This window comes from Galeopterus variegatus, unplaced genomic scaffold, assembly GCF_000696425.1.
Source record: "Galeopterus variegatus unplaced genomic scaffold, G_variegatus-3.0.2 Scaffold306, whole genome shotgun sequence".
NCBI lineage: Eukaryota > Metazoa > Chordata > Mammalia > Dermoptera > Cynocephalidae > Galeopterus > Galeopterus variegatus.
Window position 1 is genome coordinate 412,226 of NW_007726417.1, and position 23,282 is coordinate 435,507.

Here is a 23,282-nt window from a genome sequence, read left to right on the forward strand (position 1 = left end):
AAAAAAAAAAAAAAAAAAAAAAAAAAAAAAAAAAAAAAAAAAAAAAAAAGATGACTGGTAAGGGGATCTTAACCCTTGACTTGGTGTTGTCAGCACCACGCTCAGCCAGTGAGCGGGAACCGGTCTGTATGTGGGATCCGAACCCTCGGGCGGGAGCGCCGCCGCGCTTCCCAAGCGGCGCACTATCCAGTGCGCCACTGGGCCGGCCCACCCGTCATCTTTTAAAAAAAAAAAAAAAAAAAAAAAAATTACTGGCCTGGTAGGGTCAATACATCAATGCTATAGGAAGAAAGAAAAAAGGCTGGGGGTAGCCATTTCTGTTCTACCTTAGGAGATTAAGAAGATATAACAAATCAATGCATGTCACCTCAACTATGAATGGCTTCTGAGCATTGAGACAATCTTGGTATATATAAAAATGGGTCATTAGGATTTCAGAGAATTAATATTTATTTTCTTTGGTATAATAACAATCTTCAAGTGGTACAGGAGAATATCCTTCTTCTTAAAAGATGCCTGTTGGGCTGGCCCATGGCTCACTCGGGAGAGTGCGGTGCTGATAACACCAAGGCCCCGGGTTCGGATCCCATATAGGGATGGCCGGTTCGCTCACTGGCTGAGCGTGGTGCTGACAACACCAAGTCAAGGGTTAAGATCCCCTTACCAGTCATCTTTTAAAAAAAAAAAAAAAAAAAAAAAAAAAAAAAAAAAAAAGATGCCTGTTAATTTAGGGATAAAGCATTCTGATGTCTCTAATTTACCTCCAAAGAGTTCGACAAAAAAAACCCCAAAATTACACATATACATAAAACAAGTAAAACAAAAGTGGCAAAATGTTAACAATTATTGAATCTAAATGGAAGATGTTCACTGTACTAATCTGACTTTGACTTTTTTGTATGTTTGAAATTTTGCTCACCCAGTGAGCCAACCAGCCATCCCTTTATAGGGATCCAAACCCATGGCCTTGGTGTTACCATCACCACACTCACCCGAGTGAGCCACAGGCTGACCCATGGACATGTTTCTGAGATTTATTCATGTTGAGTATCTAATTGGTTTCTTTTAATTGCCATGCTCCAATTAATTTATTCAATCCCCCCCAGTTTTATTATGTAAAATTTCAAACATACAAAAAAGTCAAACATACAAAAAAGGGTTAAGATCCCCTTACTGTTCATCTTTAAAAAAAAAAAGGATATGTGCTTCTGTAGCAATAATAAACACATACACACACTGAGAACGTGAGGCAGAATGACCCCTTGGGCTCCTTCCTTGATAGGCAACGATGGGGGAGGTTTATTAGGGTCCAAAAGGAAGAGAGGGACACTGCCATCCAGCTGGACTCACCTGTCTCCCACTGACCTTGCTGAGAATCTGAAGAACTGCTTGATGGCCGATGGCGACAGCAGCTGCCCTCTTTTCTCTTTGAAGAGCTAGAGGTGCCATAGCTGTAGCGTTCTGGAGACACTGGGTGAAGAGAAGAAGCGTTCACAGCCTCCCACCCCTCTCAGGCCCAGCTCCCAATCACCTCCCCTAGAAGAATGCCTGCACCACACAGTGCCCAAGCACCTGTCCAAAGGCTGCTCAGATGCCTTCTGAGACAGAAGATTCATCACCTCTTGCGGCCATCCAACCCATGTCTATAGCAGCTACAAGTGTCAGGGTTATTCTCCAAGCAGGCATAGTGAGAATCTCTGCAAAGGCCCCCTGCTCCCATCCACTCTCCCCAGCTCTCCCTGAGGCCCCAAGAAGTAAGCAGACCTTTCTACAGCCTCCACAAATCTTCTCTTCTAGAATCTGACCCTCAGATATGTTTTCCCAAAAACACTGTCAGCCTTCCCTAGAGTTGCCCTTCTCCTGTAAACCAAATCTCATGGGCTTACTCTGGCCATATTGCCCCCTGCCCAAACTAGCCACTGCACTTGTAGTAACCCCACTAAAGGCTCAACAGCCTAAGCATACAAGGGCTCCTGACTGCCTGAAACCCTCCCAGCTCCTTACCTTCTCAGCTCTGCTACCCTCCAGGAGCACTTCTCTCACAAGGATTAATGGCATCAACTCTGGCAAGGCAGATTTGAATCCTGGCTTCCATACTTTCTAGGTACATTATCTGCAAGCCCCTTTGTGATGTGGCTTCTCACCTACCTCTCTGCCCTTGCTTGGATCCCCTCTGCTCCTGCCACGCTGGCCTCTGATGATGCCCAGCTCATTCCTACCTCAGGGCTTGGATCCCTGCCTTTCCCTCTGCCTGGAATTTTCTCCCCTGAGATCAATACATGGCTGGCAGGGCAGCCTCAGTTCAAATATAACCTTCTTAAAAAGCTCCTCAGTGGTTATCCAATCCAAGATATCTTCCCTTCACTTTGCTGCCCTCCCTATTCTCTCTATTCCATTACTTTCAGTCTTTCTACAACCAAATATAAGAATAAATTATTTACCTGTTTTATTGTCTGATTCCTCCACTAAATGTAAACTTTATGCAACAAGCACCTTGTCAGTCCCATCACCTTGTATCCCCTACACAGGATTTAGTTCTTATATGTGGGCAAGCTGCTTAACTTCTCTGAACCTGATATATTTTCCCTGTACAGTGAGGACAGTAACAGGACTTCCTCATGGAATTACTAGGAGGACAAAAGATGATAGTTCATGAAGGACTTAACAGGCACATGCTGTGCCTAGCATGAAATAAGCTCTCTATAAACAGTGGCCATAATCATCATTATTGACATGGCCAAATTCTACACCCCTCCCAAAGCCATGTCTCCTCCCTCTTGTGTTGCTCATTGATACTCTGGGAATAGGGGGGAATGGACTGGGAAACGGGCTATTTGATATGACACTGTCCATATCAGGGCACCATGGGGGCCCAGCGGGAGCAAGGCTCTCTCCTCACCGAAAGTCCAGCATCTTCCCATTCAACCATACCTGGCCGGGGTCGCTTGCGCGCCAGGTGCGGCAGCAAGTCATGGCGGGACAGCACGCGCAGGAGTTGCCCCAGCAGCCGCAGGTTGCTCTCGTCGCACTGCCCGCGGCGCTCCAGCTCCAGCAGCAGCTCCAGGCCGCTGCGGGCCCGAGCCAAGCCTCCAGCAGCGCCGGGAGCCTCGTCCAGCAGGAAAGCCAGGAGCTCCAGCTCGCACTCGGTCAATTGCCCGCCTACCACCTCGAACATACGGTGAAGGGACAGCATCCCGTAGTAGTCCAGGCACTCATCCTCCTCCCAGCTCGGAGCCGGGGTCGACCCGGACAACGCCATTCCCGGGCGAGGGGGGCGGAACAAGCTCAGAACTGGGGCCTAGAACCCATACGGGAAGGAAGCAGTGGTCAGCGACGCGGGATCCCGGACCTCACACCACCAGTGCGTCTTCCCCGCCCCGTCACGCTGGGCAAGGCCGCTCCCACACCCGACTGTCTAAGCCTCCCCCTCCCTCAGAAAGGAATGGTATTGCTCGAGGTCCCCTAGTAACAGGTCGAAACACCAGACCCCGCTCATCCTCTGACCAGTAGGGCCGCCGCGCCCGAACGCCCCTCCCCAAGTGGTACGTTCCGAACTAACCTCCGGACCCAACCAAGTGATTCGGCCCGAGGCCCATCCCGGGGGACCCTGCTTACTGCCCTTTGACTCTCGGTAATACTGTCCGGACGTGCCCCTTGGCTCCGTCCACTCGTACTGTCCGATTAGCCCCACGGCTCCACCCAAGTAGTACCGTCCGAAAGTGACCCTCCGCCCCCTACAAAAGGGTCCAACCAAGGCAGCTCCACGCAGGTGGAACTGGCCGAGCCCGACCTCTTCGCCCTGTATGGGCGGTCCCACGCTCTCCCCAGCGTCCACGTAGTTTCGTATACCCTCCACCAGCCGTCCTTAGGCCCCTCTGGATCCTCACCCGATTGCGGCGTCCGACGACTCCCGAGCGACGGCCGCAGCCACTTGTTTTGGATCTTTCTGGCACCTTCTGTATTATTACGCCTGCGTCACCTCGCCCCTCCTTCTTCCCCCAACTCGCGCAGGTGCGACCGCCACGCCCCTTAGGCGCAAGCGCAGAATGAAGCCTTCAAGCCCCTCCCCTCCCAGGCCTCCTGACCCGCCCCCAACAGAAGCGGCTTGTCTTCTTTGCGCTGCGCTTGCGCAGGGCGAGATGTGTGCTGCGCCTGGGCCGGATGTGGTACCCGATTGCAGAATCTCTACTTCCCGCCAGTGACTTAAGCCCCTGGGCTCCTGTTGCCCCACGTCACGACCTGTTGGATCTCAGGGACTACAGCCACCTCCTGATCGCAACCTCAACGCCCACATTACCACTGCCCCAGCTGCCCTTGGCAAAAGACCACAATCACGACCGTCCCTGCTCCCAGTAGCGCCCAGGCCTCTCAGGATCGGGACCCGGACACTCCTCCATTAGACTGTCCCCACTTCTAGTGGCAACCAGGAACCTACATCTCAACCATACCGTCTCATGATCCCGACTGGAACCGCCCCCTCATTCAACAGGACCCCCCTCACCCCTTCCACTATCTATCAGTTCCTTCCCCTGCTCGAGACCAGGACTTGCCCATCTCATGTTTGGTATTAATACCTCCTTCCAAATCGCAATAGACCTCTCCTTTCCTACTGTGCACCTCCAGATGGTGTCCATCATGACCCCCACATCACAGTCAGAAAACCCCCACCCAAGGTCAGAACGGCCCCTCTATAACCTTCCAATCTCTGCCCTCCAGGGTCAGGGAGCCACTCAGATACCCTCTCCCTAAACTGCAACAACGGGGGAGTAAGCATTGAGGCTGCAGGTGCCTGAGACAGGTCCTCTTCCCGGACCGGTTCTCATCCCCGGAATTGTCTCTCCTTGGGAGGCGGGAGACCTGGGTTCTGCTTGGCATTGGCTCAGTACTGGCTCTGCTTGGGCTGCAGCAGTGACCTCGGAAGAATCCCTTCCCATCTCTGGGCTCACTCCCCAACCCGTGAAAGAGATGGATGGCAATGGTCGCCTACGGAACCATAGTCCTGGGCCGGACACACAGTGGGTGCCCAATAAGTGACTATCATCAAATCAAACGAAGCGTGTGGAGAGGTAAGGGAAAGCAATTTTACAAATTGGGAAGGATTATGTCCACATTAGGTGGGTTATAGTTGGCACCCACGGTGTATCAGGCCCTGTGCTGAGCGCTTTTACATGTGTATCATCTAATCTCCTCATCAGCCTTCGAGGTGGATGATTCAAGCCCACTTTACATGTGAATAAAGCTGAGGCCCAGAACCGGTAAGTATCCCATCTGTGTCTGACTCCAAAGCTCTCAGAGATGCTCAGTCTTTTCAGCTGTGAAATGACACCTTTGTCAAAGTCTCCCTCCGCCCAGTCCACTCCATGGACCCTCGCTCTCCACGGATGCCCACTTCACTGAACTTTTCAGACAGAAAAGGAGCGGGCCGTGAGAAGTGCGCAGGCGCTTTCTCCTCGCCCCAGCCCCGCCCACAGAGCACAGATGGGTGCGTGGAAAACTTGCGGGGGCCCGCCTGAGCGGCAACGCGCAGGCGCAAGGGCGCGTGCCCTACGCTACCGGCTCTGATTGGCCGCCATGAGTAAGGGCACCGCCCAATGGGAGGTGTGGATAGTGAGGGGTCCCACACGCCTGGAGCCGAGGGTCTGTGTCAAGAGCGGCAGGGGCTGCAGCAGGCAAGAGAGGCGGGTGAGGGCGCCGCGGAGCGGGCCGGGGAAGAGTGCTTGGCGTACGGAGGCGGCGGAAGGAGAATGAAGGGAACACCGCGGGTCGAAGAACCTTGGGGCCCGCGCTAGGGCGGGAGCGGCGCGGGTAGGCAGAAGAGTACTCCTTCCTGTGTGCCCTGGAGCGTTGGTTGAGGGTCTGCGGTGTGCAGCGCCCTGTGCTTGACCTCGCTCCCCCACCCCCACCCCCTTCAGGAACGCTCAGTCTGCAGGAGATGAGTCTGGTAGGAGGAAAGGGCTGTGTAGCGGGAAAGTTGAACTTCCAGGCCCTAGTGGGTTCTTTCCTGGAGGGACTTATTGATGTAGCCTGTCAAAAGCCCCTATTTCGGGCCGGCCCGTGGCTCACTCGGGAGAGTGCGGTGCTGATAACACCAAGGCCACGGGTTCAGATCCCATATAGGGATGGCCGGTTTGCTCACTGGCTGAGCGTGGTGCTGACTACACCAAGTCAAGGGTTAAGACCCCCTTCCCGGTCATTTTTAAAAAAAAAAAAAAAGCCCCTATTTCGGGCCGGCCCGTGGCTCACTCGGGAGAGTGCGGTGCTGATAACACCAAGGCCACGGGTTCAGATCCCATATAGGGATGGCCGGTTTGCTCACTGGCTGAGCGTGGTGCTGACTACACCAAGTCAAGGGTTAAGACCCCCTTCCCGGTCATTTTTAAAAAAAAAAAAAAAGCCCCTATTTCGGGCCGGCCCGTGGCTCACTCGGGAGAGTGCGGTGCTGATAACACCAAGGCCACGGGTTCAGATCCCATATAGGGATGGCCGGTTTGCTCACTGGCTGAGCGTGGTGCTGACTACACCAAGTCAAGGGTTAAGACCCCCTTACCGGTCATCTTTAAAAAAAAAAAAAAAGCCCCTATTTCTCCTCCTAGTAGTTCACAATCCAAGATAGGGGAAGGGAATGTAGATGAAGAAAGTGCAGATTTCAGGTCTCCTGGCCCACCTTCTAGAGAGACATTTATCAGATGCCTACTTAGTGCAGTCCTTGCAGCCGGCACTGGACCTTCTCCTAGGGGAGTTCTCTTGTTTTCAGTGGGGCTGTAAACAAGGAAAAATGGAAATCTGGTAGACTACTTCCGAGAAGATCCTTTATGGAATGGCTATTGTGTGCAAGGCGTTGGAATATTAGATAAGGAAGTTTAGCTACGGGACTTGTAGTAAATCATTTACTCAAGGAGCATTTATTAGGCACCAACTGAAAGCGAGGCCCTGTGTTGGGCTGTGTATTGTGTGAATTCACGGTCTAATGGGACGGCTGGTCTGGTAAAAAGTGGGATGTACACAGGGACGGTTAAACTCCCAGGGCCTCACTTCCCGGAGGGAGCATTACTCATTCACTAAATTTCTACTGAGTGCCTACTGTGTGCTAGGCATTGTTTTCGGCATTGGAAATACCTAAGTGATGAACAGGCTAAAATCTCTGTCCTCTGGGAGCTTAATGTTTACAGCTTTTGCATGCAAGGCTATGAGCTAAATTCCACCTGCCCTCTGGCACTAACAGATGAGGTGAAGAAGAGATAAAGAAAGTGGGGATTGGGTTCAGATTAATTTCTGAAAGAAGAAGGATTGGATTCAGAAGATTAGTTTCTGGGCATGGGAGGTGGCAGTGACTTGCTGAATGGACTTAGCTGCTGCTGTGTGAAGGGGTGTGGGTTGGGTTGAACCCACACAAGTAGAAGGGGAGACACTGCACATAGAGGGAAGTTTGAAAGCTAAAATTCCTGTCCCTAGTCACTGGTTTTGCTGGTGACTAGGGCTCCCACAATGAAACAGACTTCCCCTGCCTACAAGCTCTCAGTCCAGTGAAGAACACAGAGATGTCATCACAAGCTCAATATATTTGCTATAATAGAGGTGGCACAGGATACCATAGGAACCTGAAGAGGTGGGAGTGGCCAACATCCTGAGGATGTGGAGATATTGTCATAGAAGGATTCACAAAGGAGACGCTGGGTAGGAATTTGCTAGATAAGAAGAAGAGAGAATTTTCTTTGGCAGAGGGAATAGCAGCATCAAAGACTTAAGGTCCAGAAACAGCCTTTCTATAGCTAACCTTTATCAGGTGCCAAAGATTTTGTCGTCAGTACTACGTTTAACCCCATTTTACAGGTAAGAAAACAAAAAGGTGGGCCGAGCCCATGGCTCACTCGGGAGAGTGCGGCGCTGGGAGCGCAGCGGCACTCCCGCCGCGGGTTCGGATCCTATATAGGGATGACCGGTGCGCTCACAGCGTTCACTGGCTGAGCGCGGTGCGGCCAGTCTCAAAAAGGACAAAAAAAAGAAAAAAGAAAACAAAAAGGGAGAAAGTAAGTGGTCGGTCTCAGATTCAAGCCAAGGGCAGTCTGGTTACAGAGTCTGTGCTCCTAAACTCTTTGCTGTATTTCTGTGTATGTGTAAGAGAAGGAGGAAAGATGTTGCACAAAAAAGAAACCACACAGTCAAAGGCTGGGAGGCCCAAAAAGACATGCTATGTTCTCAGAAAGGGTGTGACTGGCCCTCTGGAAGGAGGGCAGCATCAGAGATCAGACTGAAGAGTGCTGTCTGTCTCTTGCAGATGCTTCACTGCCATGGCACATGGATAGGCTTCAGAGACACGGGATCATCGAAAACTGAAGCATAAACATTGGATTAAGTCTTGTTGATTAATAGAGGCTGGTGAGTACTGGATGGACGAGGGAACTTCTGAGACATCCTCCCTTCCCTTGGGTTCCTGGTATCTTACTCCTGCCCTTTTTTCTCCAGGAACTGCCTTCCCCACAATGGCAGAGATGGTGGCTAAGGTGGCAGCTGAGGTTGCTGAGATGCCAACACAGATGTCACTGGAGGCAGTGGAGATGTCAACACCATTGTTAGGGGAGATGACAGAGATGTCAACAGAGGTGACTGAGATGACACCTGGGGAGGCCCTTGCCTCATCCCTCTTCTTCCAGCACCACCAGTTCATGTGCTCTGAGTGTGGCAGCCTTTACAACACACTGGAGGAAATCCTCTCACACCAGGAGCAGCACATGCCCACTATCTCAGAGGAGGAGGCACTGACCACCCAGGATGCTGGCTTAGAGCCAGACCTGGTGCCAGGCACTGAAGAGGGGCCTTTCCAGTGTGGTGAATGCAGCCAGCTCATCCTCTCCCCAGGTGAGCTCCTGGTCCACCAGGACACCCACCTTCGGGAGTCTGCAAGCCAGATCCAGTACCACTGTGTAGACTGCCAGCAGCTGTTCCCTTCACCTGAGCTGTGGGTGGCTCATCGCAAGGCCCAGCACCTTTCTGCTACAGTTGAGCCACCAGTGCCACCTCCTTTACCTACCCCAACACCACCGCCCCCACCCCCTCCACTACCCGAAGTCAAGATGGAGCCCTATGAGTGTCCTGAGTGTTCCACGCTCTGTGCCACCCCTGAAGAGTTCTTGGAGCATCAGGGCACCCACTTTGATTCCCTAGAGAAAGAAGATCGTAATGGGCTAGAGGAGGAGGAAGAAGATGAGGAGGATGAAGAAGATGACGATAAAGAGACAGAGAATGAGGAGGAGGTGGCGGCAGAGGCCGGCGATGATGCTATGGGAAGTGACAAGTCCACAGCTGGCCAGGCCCAGGGCTGTGGAGATTGTCCCCAAAACAAGACCTCAGGAGGAGCACGCCGGCAACACCGGCGGGCATCTCACAGCCCAGCATCAGCAGCCCACCCCTTCCACTGTAGCCAGTGTCAGCGCAGCTTCAGTTCAGCAAACCGGCTGCTGGCTCATGGGCGGGCCCACATAGGGGGCACACATGAGTGTACAACCTGCTCTAAGGTCTTCAAGAAAGCAGCCTCGCTAGAGCAGCACCTGCGGCTGCACCGCGGCGAAGCCCGCTACCTCTGTGTAGACTGTGGCCGTGGCTTTGGCACAGAACTCACATTGGTGGCCCACCGGCGAGCCCACACTGCCAACCCATTGCATCGCTGTCGCTGTGGCAAGACATTCAGCAACATGACCAAGTTCCTCTACCACCGGCGCACTCATGCTGGCAAAAGCGGGGTGCCCCCCGTGGCAGCAATAGCCTCCCCAACTCCAGCTGAACCCAGCCCTCCACCACCGCCTCCTGCCCCACCTGCCCAGTTGCCCTGCCCACAGTGCTCCAAGTCCTTTGCCTCGGCTTCCCGGCTCTCCCGGCACCGTCGTGCAGTCCACGGGCCCCCTGAGCGGCGGCACCGCTGCGGGGTTTGCGGCAAGGGCTTCAAGAAGCTGGTGCATGTGCGCAACCACCTGCGGACACACACAGGTGAGAGGCCCTTCCAGTGCCACTCATGTGGCAAGACCTTTGCTTCTTTGGCCAACCTCAGCCGCCACCAGCTGACCCACACAGGTGTGCGTCCCTACCAATGCCTGGACTGTGGCAAGCGCTTCACACAGAGCTCCAACCTGCAGCAGCACCGGCGACTGCACCTGCGGCCAGTCGCCTTCGCCCGCGCCCCCCGCCTCCCCATCACAGGTCTCTACAACAAGAGCCCCTACTACTGTGGGACCTGCGGCCGCTGGTTCCGTGCCATGGCAGGCCTGCGACTGCATCAACGGGTTCATGCCCGAGCCCGGACTATCACACTGCAGCCTCCCAGATCACCACCTCCTGCCCCGCCCCCACCCCCTGAGCCTCAGCAGACTATCATGTGCACAGAGCTGGGGGAGACCATTGCCATCATTGAGACATCCCAGCCGCTGGCGCTTGAAGACACACTGCAGCTGTGCCAGGCTGCACTGGGGGCCAGTGAAGCGAACGGGCTGTTGCAGTTGGACACGGCCTTTGTGTGACATAGCTGAAGAGCAACAGTAAAAGGGTTTGGTTGCACAGCGAGTGTGGGTACCTCTGAGAAAGAGGACCACTCCTCTGGCAAGCTGATCTGGCCCCCACTGTGTGCCAGCATCTGCTTGACCTCTTTTATCCACTGACTCCTCAGAACAGCCCTGCCAGGTTTCTCTTGCCACCTTTCTCTGCCTGAGGGGAAACTGAAGCTCTGAGATGCCATGTGATCTGTCCCAGGTTACCCCGCTGCATTGCAAAGGGCATTGCCAAGACTTTTTCACTGCATCACCCTGGTGCTCAGCACCATCAGGTAACCTTTACTGAATACCAACAGTGTGCCTGGTCTGTGTAGGGCACTCTCATATACCTCTTCAGATCCTCTGTTTGTCCCTTCAACCCTAGCCTTCCGTGGACTTTGGGGACCCAGGACTTGGCTCTGCCTGGTGGAGAAAGGCACCTGACTTCTCTGGGCTTCCTTCATCTCGGTTTTGACAATGTGGAAGGAAATCTGTAGTAACCCACATACTCAGTTCCAGACTGGGTGATGCTGGAGACCCAGAAATGAGTCAGACATGGCTCTGCCCTCAGGAGGCATGCATGGTCTGGTAGGAGGAACACACACAAGTACAGATGGCTTGTTCTCTGAGTGTGTCTCCTTGATTCATTCAGCCTCTGTGTCCTAAGGCCTTCCTCCCGCCTACTAGGTGATGCTGGGGGCCAGAGACAGTCAGGTCTAAGGATTCTCAGGGCTGTGATGGGGATGTGCAAGGGATCCCAGAGCAGGGAACAAACCTCCATAGTGAGAGATCAGGAGTCAAGAGACTTCCTAGAGGTGGTAGTCCCTGAAGAAAAAGTAGGAATCTGCTTGTGGAAAAGGAAAAGAACATTCCAGGCAGACAGCACTGCAAGAGGAGGGTGAGTTCTTGGTAGGTTTGGAGACCGTCCAATTATTCACAACTACAATATCAGTGAACATTTGCCTAGCTGTGGCAGGCACTGCACTTGGCACTTTGCTAAGTATGCTGTGTAAGCCTGCTATGATCCCGACAGACTTGTGAGATAGATCTCAATATTATCCCTGTTACACACATGAAAAAACTGAGGACAGAGACATGCCCAAGGTCTCGCAGCTAGGCAGAGGCATTGTGAGATATGAACCCAGGTGGTCCCGAGCCCACTTTTGTAACCAGTACTGTTCTGAGTGATTGAGACCTGAAACTTGTGCAAGGGCTGGGGAGTCAGAGGATTCATTCTAACTGGAGGAAAAGTGAGTCTACAGAGCAGTTGGGATTTGAGGGGGTCGTGAAAGATCAAGGGTCTTGGAAGAAGGGGATCCCCAACTTTTTCAAGAGTTACTTGGGATAACAGTTTTTAGCTCCCTAAGTAGATGCAGATGATTATTGGCAGTTCAATGGGGCAGGCTTCTTCTAAGCCTCTGCAGACTGGGGTGCTTGGGTAGGTGAAACAAAATGCAGCTGGTGATGGGAATTGTCCAGAGGGAGGCCTAGACCTAGGAAGGCCTTGAAAACTGGGCTGTGTAGTTCAGGACAGCGCAGGGGGTGGGGTGGGGTGGTCATAACTCTTAGGTCTCCCTGGGGTCAGAGTGGGGTGAGTGGGAGGCTGGGATGGTCCCGGGGGAGAGAACAGGGTCAGAGCTGGGCAGGGGCCATGGGAGTGGGAGGAGAATGAGGGATACCCTCAGTGATCTCGTGGTTGACCAGATGTGAGCAATGGGGAGGAAGGGGTCCCCAAGAGCCCAAGGTCTGCCCTTTGCCCGGACCAGCCATCCTCCCACTTGTCCAGTGTACTTGCTCTATGTATTCATTTTACAAACAAGGTGCCAATTCAGATTATGTTAAGCAAGGGAGGGACAATGTCTGTCTTGGGCAATATAAAGATGCCCCGGTGAGTGGTATAAACAGATTGGAGAGCCTAGACACCACAGTAACAGTTTCTGAACTCCCTCTGGGACCTGTTCAAAACCCCTCCCTTTTTGTTCACAAGTGGAATCCAGCAGAGGACATGTCAGTTGCTCCTCTCCAGGCTCCCTTCCACTTCTGGGGCCTCCTGCCCACGCCTACTGCTTGGCACCACGTGGAGAAAATACCATTTCCATCTGGCCCCAGTACGTTTTAAAAGTGAGGGGGAAAGCCAAGCTCTTTGCCCCAACACCCCTAGAAGGTGGACAAGGTAGGTGCCCTGTTTAAGACAAGGAAATGAAGCCTTTTGGGTTCTTCCCCTGGTCATGCCCACCCAACTTGAGAGTCTACAAGCAGGCTAAGTTTTGTCCTGAGTAACCCCTCACCTAGTGTCCCCACCAGACCCTGAAGTATCAGGCAGCTCCAGCAGAGACAGATAGCCCTTTGTTCAAATCTTGACACCGCCTCTTAAGCTCTGTGGCCTTGACCACTCTGATGCCCAATTTTCTCACCAGTCTCTAGGGATGCTAATCCTTCCCCCTCTGAGCAACAGATGATTTATGCTGGGTCATGGGGTAGGTTCCTCCCAGGGCACTGCAGTGGAGAAGCCAGATGGAGCCACCATCCCCACAGGTGCAGAGGAGAAAGCTAAGGTGCAAGAAGGTTGGACACCAGAGTGAGGGCTAAGACTCGGGCCTCCCTACATTCCCTTGCCTTAGAGGCAGTACACTCCTGTCCTGGAACAGCTCCCCAAGCACCCCCCCTCACCTCGGTGGAAATAGGCAGCCAAACAGGAGCAGGTTTTCATGCCAATAATTTATTGAACGGAGGTCTGTACACAGGCAAACCTTACTGTGGAAACTAAGACATCAGGAGCCCTCCCCATTCCCCCGGCCCTCTAGGGTGGGGAAAGGAGGGAGGAGACCTTGAGGGCAGAGGACAAGAGGGGAGATACAGCTGTAGGAGGGGAAGGGGCCAGGTTGGACAGTGCGAATCGACGTTTTCTTTAAGAAAAAAATTATAACAATCTATTTACACCTGGGGGCAGAGAAAGGAAGAGGAGATGGGCTGGGCCGGTTCTATTTACAAGGGACACAAGAGGGGGGATGGGGGTTGGAGGAAGTGGAGGCCTGGGGGTAGGGGTGGGGCCAAGGGGGTAGGAGATCCTCATCCCCCAACCCCCCCGTCCTTCCTTCTTTTCCCTCCCTACGACCAGTTAAGATCCTCTTAAAAAGCCCACCACAGGGGTGAGGCTGGTGAGGGAAGGACTGGAGGTGGGGACAGGGACTCATTTACCTCTGCTCTCTAGTCTAGGGGCCCAGCCAGGGCAGGAGCTTGATGAGCTACGGGCCCCCTTCCCAGCCCCACTTGGGGCTCCCAGATGGAGGTGGAAGGGAGTCGGTAGGGCCCTCAGGAAGAGTTAGTGAGGCTGGGTGCGGCATCAGGCGACTGCCAGTCTGAGCCAGTCTGAGCTTCAGTTAAAGCTGAAGTAGGGGGAGGGAAGGAAGAAGACAATTAGACTTTCAGGCACACACCCTCACCCTCACCCAAGAATAGGAAAATTTGGTGTAAGATGCTACATTAAAAGTTGAAAGCTGTCGCTTCAGATCCAGGGTTGCAAACTCAAATGCCAAGGGGCCAGGTTGATAATTGAGTGACTCATACCACAGAGCCAGGCTCCACATAAAAGATGCAGCTGGAACTCAGCTTCACCTGCCTACTGTCAGGAGGAAAGCAGGCCCACTGCTACCAAATCTGATTTTCCTCCCCAAGAGAAACAGGAAATCTGGATTTTTACAAAATAGCCTGATTTTTAAATGTAGGCAGCAAATTTAACTTTGTTCAGACTGAACATATTTTTTTGGGTTTTCCAGTCAGCTTTTAAACACCAACGTAGGCAATAATGGTCATCATTCACATACTACAAAATATGCTTTCTATGCCATCAAAATGCCAACAACTAAAAATTATGTGCAGGAAACCCAGGGACTGTGAGAATGACCCCGCACCTCCCAGTTTGATAATGCTGCTTTAACCATCAGCAGATGACCCCCAACTTACCTTGTGAGGACGGGGTGAGGGTGGTAGTGCCCGCCGGGGACCTCAAGTGAGGAGGGATGAGAATGGCATTGAGAGATGGTTGGATGGAGAGTTCTAGAGACAGAAATTGGCATTCCCAGTCAGGATGAGTGCAGGGCATATGAAGACCTGGTTAGGGTTACGATGGGGCACCAAATGGGGACCTGCTATTGGCAGGGCCAGTTGTTTGTGAATATTTGTAGCCACAGAACCCTTAAAATGAAAAACCAGAAAGAGCCTAACACAAGGCAGTTCACAGTAGAGTGCAACTGAAACAGGTTTGCTTCTCCCTGAAGCTGGGGAGCATCCTCCGTGAGCCCCAGACCTGCCTTGTTACCACCTCCCCCAGCTTCCCACTCCCATTTTCAATACCAAGTTCGTCCCTACTATCTTTGGCTACCCCTCCAGCTCCCCAGATCCCAGGTTGTACCCTCACCGCCAGGACTGAAATTGAAGAGGGGGGGAAGCGGGCGGTTGTTGGGGAGCTGGGTTCCAAGACATCGCAGTTCATCAAAGAAGCTGTGGGCGCAGGCCTCTAGTGGGGAGAGTCTCGAGGACGGTGTATACTCCAGCAGACTAGAGCAGAGTGCGATGGCCTCGGGCGGCGTTCGAGATTTGAACACCTGAGGGAGGGAGGTATAAGGGGTCATGAGGGTTAGAGATGCCACAGGCACTGGCGTCCTCCTGTATCTCACTGCCACAGTGCCCGGGCAGATACAACTGCCTGCCTCCCACAAACCCACCTTCCAAATGAGGAAACTGAGACACAACCACTGAGGGGAGGTCAGTTTGTATCGGGTATGCAGCCAGCCCAGGTCCCATGTATGAGCCTCAGTTTCCCTGCCATAAAAACGGGAATCTTGAATTTACTTATAGTTCCTCAACTTTTAAAATTCCATAAACTCTGAAATCTGATAAAAGTTTTTGACCCACTTCCTGGATAACTTCATATCTGCCCAAGCCATGATTCTGAAGCCAGGTCCCAGACCAGTTGGCCTTCAAGGGAGACCCAACCCTCAGCTAAGCTGCCTGAGCCCCTAGCCCTGCCCCGACCTTTGTCCAGGGGTGAGCTTTAATCTGGGGAAACTTGAACTCCGTGTAGTTGGGGTTCATCTCTCGGATTTGTTCCCGGGTTGGTGTTCCCAGCACCTGTAGGGAGAGAGAGGTGTCTGAGAGAAGGGCTCCTATCCCTCAGCCCCGCCCCCTGCCCACCCTGGACCGGCCCTCACCTTGATGATCTCCACCAGCTGGTCCACCCCACTGTCCCCAGGGAAGATGGGCTGGCCGAGGAGGAGCTCAGCCAGTACACAGCCAGCTGACCACACATCTGAAGGGAAAGGGGGGTGGAGAGAGGGCTAGGTGAGCAGGGCCACCAAGCCCATCCTTTCACAAGCCCATTCCCCTCATGGCCATCCTCAGAGGTGTCAGGAGCCCAATTTTCTCAGCTCAGAGAGGAAGCAACTGGCCCAGGGGGATACACGGCTTAGGAAAACTGGAGCCTGACCTTGAACTTCCAGGTCTGCCCGACTTCACTGCACTCTAGTCTAGGTATGTTTCCAGCCCTCTCCCTCCACTCAACAACGCCAATGAGCCCTTTCTCTGCCTCTACCCTTGGTAGACAGGCCAAACTAGGCCCAAACCTGCCAACAGGCACTTCTGTTCTTTGGGCCATGGGAAGGTAAAGCTTTAAATCCTGAACTGCCTTTCTCACTTCCTATCTATCCTGACAATAGGAAGAGCTGTAGCCTGGCAGTCTCACCCCTCCCTGATCTGTACCTTGACCCCCATGGCACAAGTTCACACCTAAGGACCACACAGGTCCTTCACACTGCTAATGAATGTTCTCTTTCAAATCCTTTCATGCTCATTTCTTCATTTCAGCCTTCACTCATGACTATTATCCCCATCAACAAGAGAAGGACATAGAGCAGGCTGCACCCTCATGGTGGCAAAGCCTCACCTCCCAGTTCCCCCAGTGTCACCACTAGCCCCTCCCTCCCACTGAGAACAGAGGGCTGACTGGGAGGTTCCAGAGCTGGTATGGACTCTGGAGTCAGGTCAGTTTTCAAATCCCAGCCCTGCCCAGTCCCAGTGGTGCAACTGCAAGTAGGTAGCCTCACGGCTGTAAGCCTTAAGATCGCTCATCTGTAAAATGAGCATACAGCAGCATCAGCCTCCTAAGTTTCTGAGGACTGGGTAAACGAACAGATATTAAGCTTTTATCACCAAGCCTGGCATAAAGCACATAGAACTCAAATACTGCCAAGACTGTCATTCCCCACCCTCTCCCTCCCATAACTCTGACCGATGGACGAGGTGTAATCAGTGGCTCCGAAGATGAGCTCAGGGGCCCGGTAGTAGCGAGAACAGATATAGGAGACGTTGGGCTCCCCCCGGACCAACTGCTTTGCACTGTGGGAAGAGATGTGCAGGGGTAAACACAGGGCAAGGGTTAGGGTCCCCCATCACCCCTTCAGCCACCTAGCATGTCCCAGGTCAGGCCCACCTGCCAAAATCGCAGAGCTTGAGGACAGCAGTGTCAGGGTCCACCAGCAGGTTCTGGGGCTTGATGTCACGGTGACACACACCCTGGGAGTGGATGTAGGCCAAGCTCCGGAAGAGCTGGTACATGTACACCTGGCAGGCAGGGGAGAGCAGAACTTCAGCCCAGCTCTTCCCACATGGCACACCACTGTTCACTGTCTTGGCCTAAGCAGCCCTTCCAGACCCACTATCTCTGCTGCCCCTTTGAGATCTCAGGGAACTCCCTGTTTTAAACCCTTGGTTCTCAAACTTTAGCGTGCACCACAATCACCTGGACACTTGTTAAAATAGAGACTGCTGGGCCCCACTCCCAGAGTTTCTGATTCACTGAGTTCAGGATGGGCATTTACAACAAGCCCTTCAGCGCTGATGCTCATCCTGGACCACACTTTGAGAATTACTGCCTTAATCACACCCCTTGGCAGAAGCCTAATGAGACAGATACATCGGAAGACCTTGTCATAAAGCAGGCTGGGAAGCCAGGCACTCAGCTTCCCCCTCACCAAAACCCGCTAGGTCTAGAAAAGACCCAGCCTCCTTTTTTTTTTTTTTTGTCTTTTTCCGTGTCTGGCAACGGATCGCAACCCTCAGTGTCGCCCCCGTACCGGACCGGGACCAGCAACGGGATCGCAACCCTCGGTGTTGCTCCCGTGCCTCGCTCAGCCAGTGAGCGGGAACCGGTCTGTATGTGGGATCAGAACCCTCGGTGGGAGCACCGCCGCGCTTCCCAAGCGGCGCACTACAGCAGTGCGCCACCGGGCCGGCCCAAGACCCAGCCTCCTTAATCCAACATCAAAACCACCCACGAGCCAGCCCCTCCTCCAGCTTGATTTTCCTGCCACTCTCCCTCCCACTGATTAGAATGTAAGTGCCAAGAGAGCAAAGATCTCTGAGTTGATCACTGCTGCATCCCCCTGGGCCTATACCAGTGCCTGGCCTGTAATAACTGATCCATTTCTATACCACACACAGGGCTGCTTCCTGGGTCCCCTTCTTCCTTGTTCCCATTCCTTTCCGCCAGAGAAGTCACTTCCTTACCCTGTACCTGGTCTCCTCACAGAAACCTTCCTTGATCCTTCTTGCCCCCAAACCAGGCTGGGCCAGGGGCTTCCTCTGTTTCCAGAACTCACTGTGCTCCCTCTCATGTGGCAGCATCTAGCTAGTTCTATAGTTTTCCAATGACAATGCCTGTCTACCCTACCAAACTGAGAGCTCTTCAAGGGCAAATCCTGGGTCTCCGTCAACTGTGCCTCTGGAATTGCTCAGCATTGGGCCCAGTACACAGGCAGCCACAGGACACTCACCAAATCAGAGAACTCTCCTTCTAGGAGGTGAAGTCCAACAGCATCAACCACTGATAGAGCCCATGTCAGCTCACCCAGGTGGTGCTTAAAGTCAGCAGGAAGAGCAGCTGGGCTCAAGCAATCTCCAGCAAATGAACCCACCCATCTCTTCCCAATGCTCCAGCCCCTGTTCTCCGTATCACTCCTGGGCTTCAATTATTCATTCAAACACCCAGAGCACTGTGCCAGGCACTGGGGATTGAGCCTGCATAGACAATGGATGAAGATGCATTCCTGACTCTGTGGACACTAACCTTCCTCCAACCCTAATTCCTTCCCACCTACTCTCCCCATGAAGGCTCCAAAAGCCTGGACTCTAACCTCAGCAGCTCTCCCTCTGCATTCCTGGTCCCCACCATCCCCTTTTCCTGAGCCAACCCCAACACCATTGGTATCACCAGGCTCCTAGAGTGAACCTGAACAGGTACCTTGCAGCTCCTGAGCCCCCAGTCAGGCTGCCTTCCAGATTCAGTCAAGCCTCACCTTGGCCCTCCCCTGTGTTTGGCAAGCTTCATCTCCAGGGGTTGTGGGAGCAAGAGCAAGGAACACAGGGCCTCCAGAGACCAAACTTGGAGGATGAAGGGACCCACAAAAGGAAGGAGATTTCAGAGCCCCTGGCTTTGTGGGCCTGGGCCCCAGCAGCCTGCGTGCCTGCCTACCTTGACATAGATGATAGGGATGGTCAGCTTGGCCTTGGTGAAATGACGGGCCACCCGGTACACTGTCTCGGGCACATATTCCAGCACCAGATTTAGGTAAAGCTCATCTTTCTGCAAAGAGCAAAGTAGAGGTGTGAGGCATTGTGAGAAAAGAGGAAGGGGGGAGGGAAGATGCGTAAGGAAGAGAGGGGGAAGGACTGGCACTCATGCGAAAAGCAGGCAGGAAAATACCTGGGTATAGTCAAAGTGGAGTGCCCCTCTCCCCCGCGCCCCCATGTCTCACCTTCTCCCCACTGGAGTAGAAAAAGTATCTCAGCCTCACAATATTGCAGTGGTCCAGCTTACGCATAATCTGTAGCTCTCGGTTCTTGAGGCCAAAGGAAGAGAGTCTCAGAATACAACCAACTCTCTGCCTCCCCTCCCTAGCACCCCTCACCACAGCCCTACTCCCCCATTCCTACCTGCAGAGCCAGGCAGGTACTCCCTGTGTCCCAGTTCCAAGTCCCCTCTGGGGCATCCCCTAATTCCTCACCCCCATCCCATTCCTCCCACACAAAGCTGGAGGCCTGTGGGCTAAACCCAGACCACAAATATGTTTTCTTCAGCCCACTTAAAAAAAAATTTTCAATTTATTGCTGGCATTTAAAAATCAAATGATGGGCTGGCTGGTTAGCTCAGTCGGTTACAGCGCAGCCTTATGACATCAAGATCATGGGTTCAGATATCTGTACCAGATAGCTGCCAAAAAAATACAGCTATCAAATGGCTTCACACATAAATCCAGTTTTCAGCTTCTCTTGAAAAATCAGATGACATGGCCATATGAGGCTCACCACCATAGGTGGCACAAGCAACAGTAGACAAGTAGTGGCTATCCAGTTCACTCTGGTCCCCACCACTCTCTACTGCTTCCCCTGGAGGCATCTGGGTTCTTGAACTCCAGCTTGGATGGTAGGTCCCAGACTCCAGGCTTCCAACCCTCATCTTCCAATCCAGGCCTCAGCCTCTTCCTAGAGGCCCGTCTCAGCATTCTCCCCCATTCTCTATTCACCCCAGGGCTTTAGAACTCCCTGCTTCCAGATCCCTCTCACTTCTGGAACTCAACTCTAATCAATTTTTTTTTTTTTTTTCCTTAAAGATGACCGGTAAAGGGATCTTAACCCTTGACTTGGTGTTGTCAGCACGATGCTCACCCAGTGAGCTAACCGGCCATCCCTATATGGGATCCGAACCTCTGGCCTTGGTGTTATTAGCACCGCACTCTCCCGAGTGAGCCACAGGCCAGCCCTCAACTCTAATCAATTTTTTTTTTTTTTTCCTTAAAGATGACCGGTAAAGGGATCTTAACCCTTGACTTGGTGTTGTCAGCACGATGCTCACCCAGTGAGCTAACCGGCCATCCCTATATGGGATCCGAACCTCTGGCCTTGGTGTTATTAGCACCGCACTCTCCCGAGTGAGCCACAGGCCAGCCCTCAACTCTAATCAAATTCTGACTGACACCTGGAGCTCCTGCCGCCCAAGAGTTCTCACTGCCAAGACCCAGGCCATGGCCTGATTCCCTTCCAGCCTAGACTCAGTTTTCCTACATCAAGACTAGACTAGGTTCCAAATGCCAGTCTTTGAAACACCAATTATCCCTTGACTTCCATCTCCATCTAGTTCCCTGGGCCTCGACTTCCATCTCCATCTAGTTCCCTGAGCTGGATTCCATCCTGCACTGGCCAAACCCCTGAGGAAGACCGTGACCAAGAAGTGTGACCAAGTGGTTGGTTTAGGTGGAGAGCTTGGGAATCAGGCCAGATTCTAGTCTTAACTTACTACAGGACCTCTAGACAATTCTCTTATCTGAGTTTAAGTTTCTGCTTACTTACTTAGTACAACAATAATGATAGCATCTACCCTCAGAGAATCTTTATTACATAAATTAAACAAGAACTTGCCTATATAGCATTTGCACTAAGTAAATGCCCAATTAATGTCACCTCTAGGCTCTCCTGGAATCCCATCTTCCACACAACTCATTCCTTTCTCTCCCCCTTTCTCCTCTGGCCTACGCTCAGATCCCCTCTGAAACCACAGGCTCCAGCTCTCCTGCTGGGGCTCTCTCACCAGTCATGCCCAGTCCCCAAACCTCATTCCCATTCCCCCTAAGCTACCTTAAACCTCTTGTCCTGGAGAACCTTCTTGATGGCCACCAGTTCTCTGGTCTCTGCCAGCCGTGCCTGGTACACGACCCCAAATGAGCCATTGCCAATCACTTTGATGTCTGTGTAAGCCACCTCTTGGGAGCGCTCTGGGCCTTGGCCTAGGGTGGCTACCACTGTAGTCACCTTTCCACTGTCACCTGAGGAACAAAAGGGACACACGATCAACTTACCTTTCCTTTCTGACCACCACCCTAACCTGGGGTTGTAAGAGGGAGGGAGGGAAATCTCTGCATGAAACTCACTGGTGGGCCACTTTGTCCCTTCTCCCTCTTTGAGGGAAGGTGACTGCTAGAGACTTCCCAGTGACCTTTCCCTTCTTTCCTTCAGGGAACCCTAAATCCTGCCTCCTGTCATATGAAAGGATATTGACACCTAAACTACTTTGCTGTTCAAGAATTAGCCAAATCCTAATTTCTACTTCCAGGAAGCAGCAAATCACTCACTGGTTCCTCTTGGTTCTGGGAAACATCAGCACCCCCAGATGTTGAATCTGTCCACTCTGGGCCCACTACCCTCTGGCCCCTCCAATTTAGGGAAAGCTTATCCTAACTTCTTCTGCTTAAAGAAGCAGTAACCCTGCGGTATTCCTACTTTAGGAAAACGTTAACTATTCTCATAGCCTGGAGAACAGTGACCGCTAAGTCCTCCCGGCGGAGCTAATAACTTCACCACTGATTCTTGGTGACAGAAATGAATGTCCTCTTTTGGTATGAGTACTAGTGCCTTGACCCTCGCTTTTTAGGAATAGTTACCCCTTACCCAGATGCTTTGGGGTTAGAAAAGGCACTGAACTGACCTCTTCACCTGTGTGGTCCAGAGCCCAAGACCTCTCCCTGTATGTGGGCGGTCCTTAATGGACAAGCACCAAATTGTGAGAATGGTGAACCTGATCTCTATTCTAGCCTCAGTCCTTTGAAGGAAAGCTATAATACCCAATTCCCATTCTCTGAATGGCAGCAAGCTTTGGCACCATTCTTAGGGGACAGTGACCCCTTTTCTTTGGAGAATCGATGAACTCAATCCATTTTGAGGGTCCAATGACACCTTTTTTTGAAGGAAGATGACCCTACCTCGCTATTTTTTTTCAGAGCCGATAACACCATACCCCAGAATAATTATTAAACAAGTACAACCTCAGATCCATATTCCATGGGGAACTGTGACCCACCTCTCACCCCGAATCCATTTTTATTAAAGGAAATCCACCAAGCCACGCTTTTTGAAAACAACTATAGACTTCATTTGAGGGGTATGCTGACTCCTAATCTGTCCTTACTTCTAAGAAGCAGCAACTATTAATTCCCACCGTTACGGGTACAGCTCTACATATTTTGGGTAGGTAACGATGCCAGGCCTTGTGGTTTAAAAGGAAAGATGACCTGGGTACCAGGTTTGGATGGCCCTGGCCCTGTTCCTTCGGGACACAATAACCCCAAATCCTTGCTTCTAAGTGATATTCACTCCAAATTGCCATCCTCTGAAGGACAGCGAATGCAGATCCACTTTTGGAGGGTGGTGGTGATCTTATTCCTGTTCTCTAAGAAAAAAATAACCCTAGATCCCCACTTTCAAACGACTGTGACCTCTGATCCTGTTCTCTAATGGATGGCAACGTCAGATCCCTGTTTTTAAGGCTCAAGGACCCAAGACCTTGGTAATGGAAATAGGGACTTGTGATCCCTGTTTCTTTAAATGTTAGTAATTCTGATGGTAACCACAAAACCCCTTTCTCTGGGAGAGAGTTCAGATCCCGGATTTGGGAGGAACAGTGACCTCAAGCTCCTATCTGGACATATGAAAGAACATGATCGACGTTTGAGGCGCTTCGTGAAACACGACCACTATCCCACACGGGCACCTCTAGTACTCACGGCCCAGCTTCACTCCCGGCGGCGGGAAGCTAGTGCCTGCGCCGGGGCCGCCGCTGCCTCCTCCGCCGCTGCCGCTGGGGCCACCCCCGGAACTCGAGGCCCCCACGCCCCCGCCCATAGCCCCGACCGACGCCTTTCCGCCGCCAGTGCCGCCTGG

At 52.5% G+C, this 23,282-nt stretch overlaps 3 protein-coding genes across 3 annotated transcripts in view; 1 reads left to right on the top strand and 2 right to left on the bottom strand.

Annotated features, from left to right (window-relative positions):
* Window positions 1-3,951, bottom strand: part of DEDD2 (death effector domain containing 2) — a 16,753-nt gene extending 12,802 nt beyond the window's left edge. Inside the window, exons 1-3 of the mRNA XM_008567239.1 lie at window positions 3,888-3,951; window positions 2,932-3,298; window positions 1,351-1,470 (exon numbers count right to left, since the gene is read on the bottom strand). Of these exons, the coding sequence (XP_008565461.1) occupies window positions 1,351-1,470; window positions 2,932-3,259 (448 nt within the window). The 5' untranslated portion in view covers window positions 3,260-3,298; window positions 3,888-3,951. The remainder of the gene's footprint in view (window positions 1-1,350; window positions 1,471-2,931; window positions 3,299-3,887) is intronic.
* A 1,773-nt stretch (window positions 3,952-5,724) lies between these two features.
* On the top strand, window positions 5,725-11,146 carry ZNF526 (zinc finger protein 526). The gene is made up of 3 exons (XM_008567240.1): window positions 5,725-5,805; window positions 8,276-8,376; window positions 8,464-11,146. The coding sequence occupies exon 3, from the start codon at window positions 8,481-8,483 to the stop codon at window positions 10,506-10,508; it is 2,028 nt and encodes a 675-aa protein (XP_008565462.1). The 5' UTR covers window positions 5,725-5,805; window positions 8,276-8,376; window positions 8,464-8,480; the 3' UTR covers window positions 10,509-11,146.
* A 2,070-nt stretch (window positions 11,147-13,216) lies between these two features.
* On the bottom strand, window positions 13,217-23,276 carry GSK3A (glycogen synthase kinase 3 alpha). Its single transcript, XM_008567241.1, has 11 exons — window positions 23,126-23,276; window positions 21,204-21,391; window positions 19,328-19,411; window positions 19,045-19,155; window positions 17,005-17,135; window positions 16,804-16,910; window positions 15,728-15,825; window positions 15,552-15,647; window positions 14,935-15,121; window positions 14,481-14,573; window positions 13,217-13,903 (listed from the first exon to the last, which is right to left on the bottom strand). The coding sequence occupies exons 1-11, from the start codon at window positions 23,241-23,243 to the stop codon at window positions 13,830-13,832; spliced, it is 1,287 nt and encodes a 428-aa protein (XP_008565463.1). The 5' UTR covers window positions 23,244-23,276; the 3' UTR covers window positions 13,217-13,829.
* Between the last annotated feature and the right edge of the window lie 6 nt (window positions 23,277-23,282).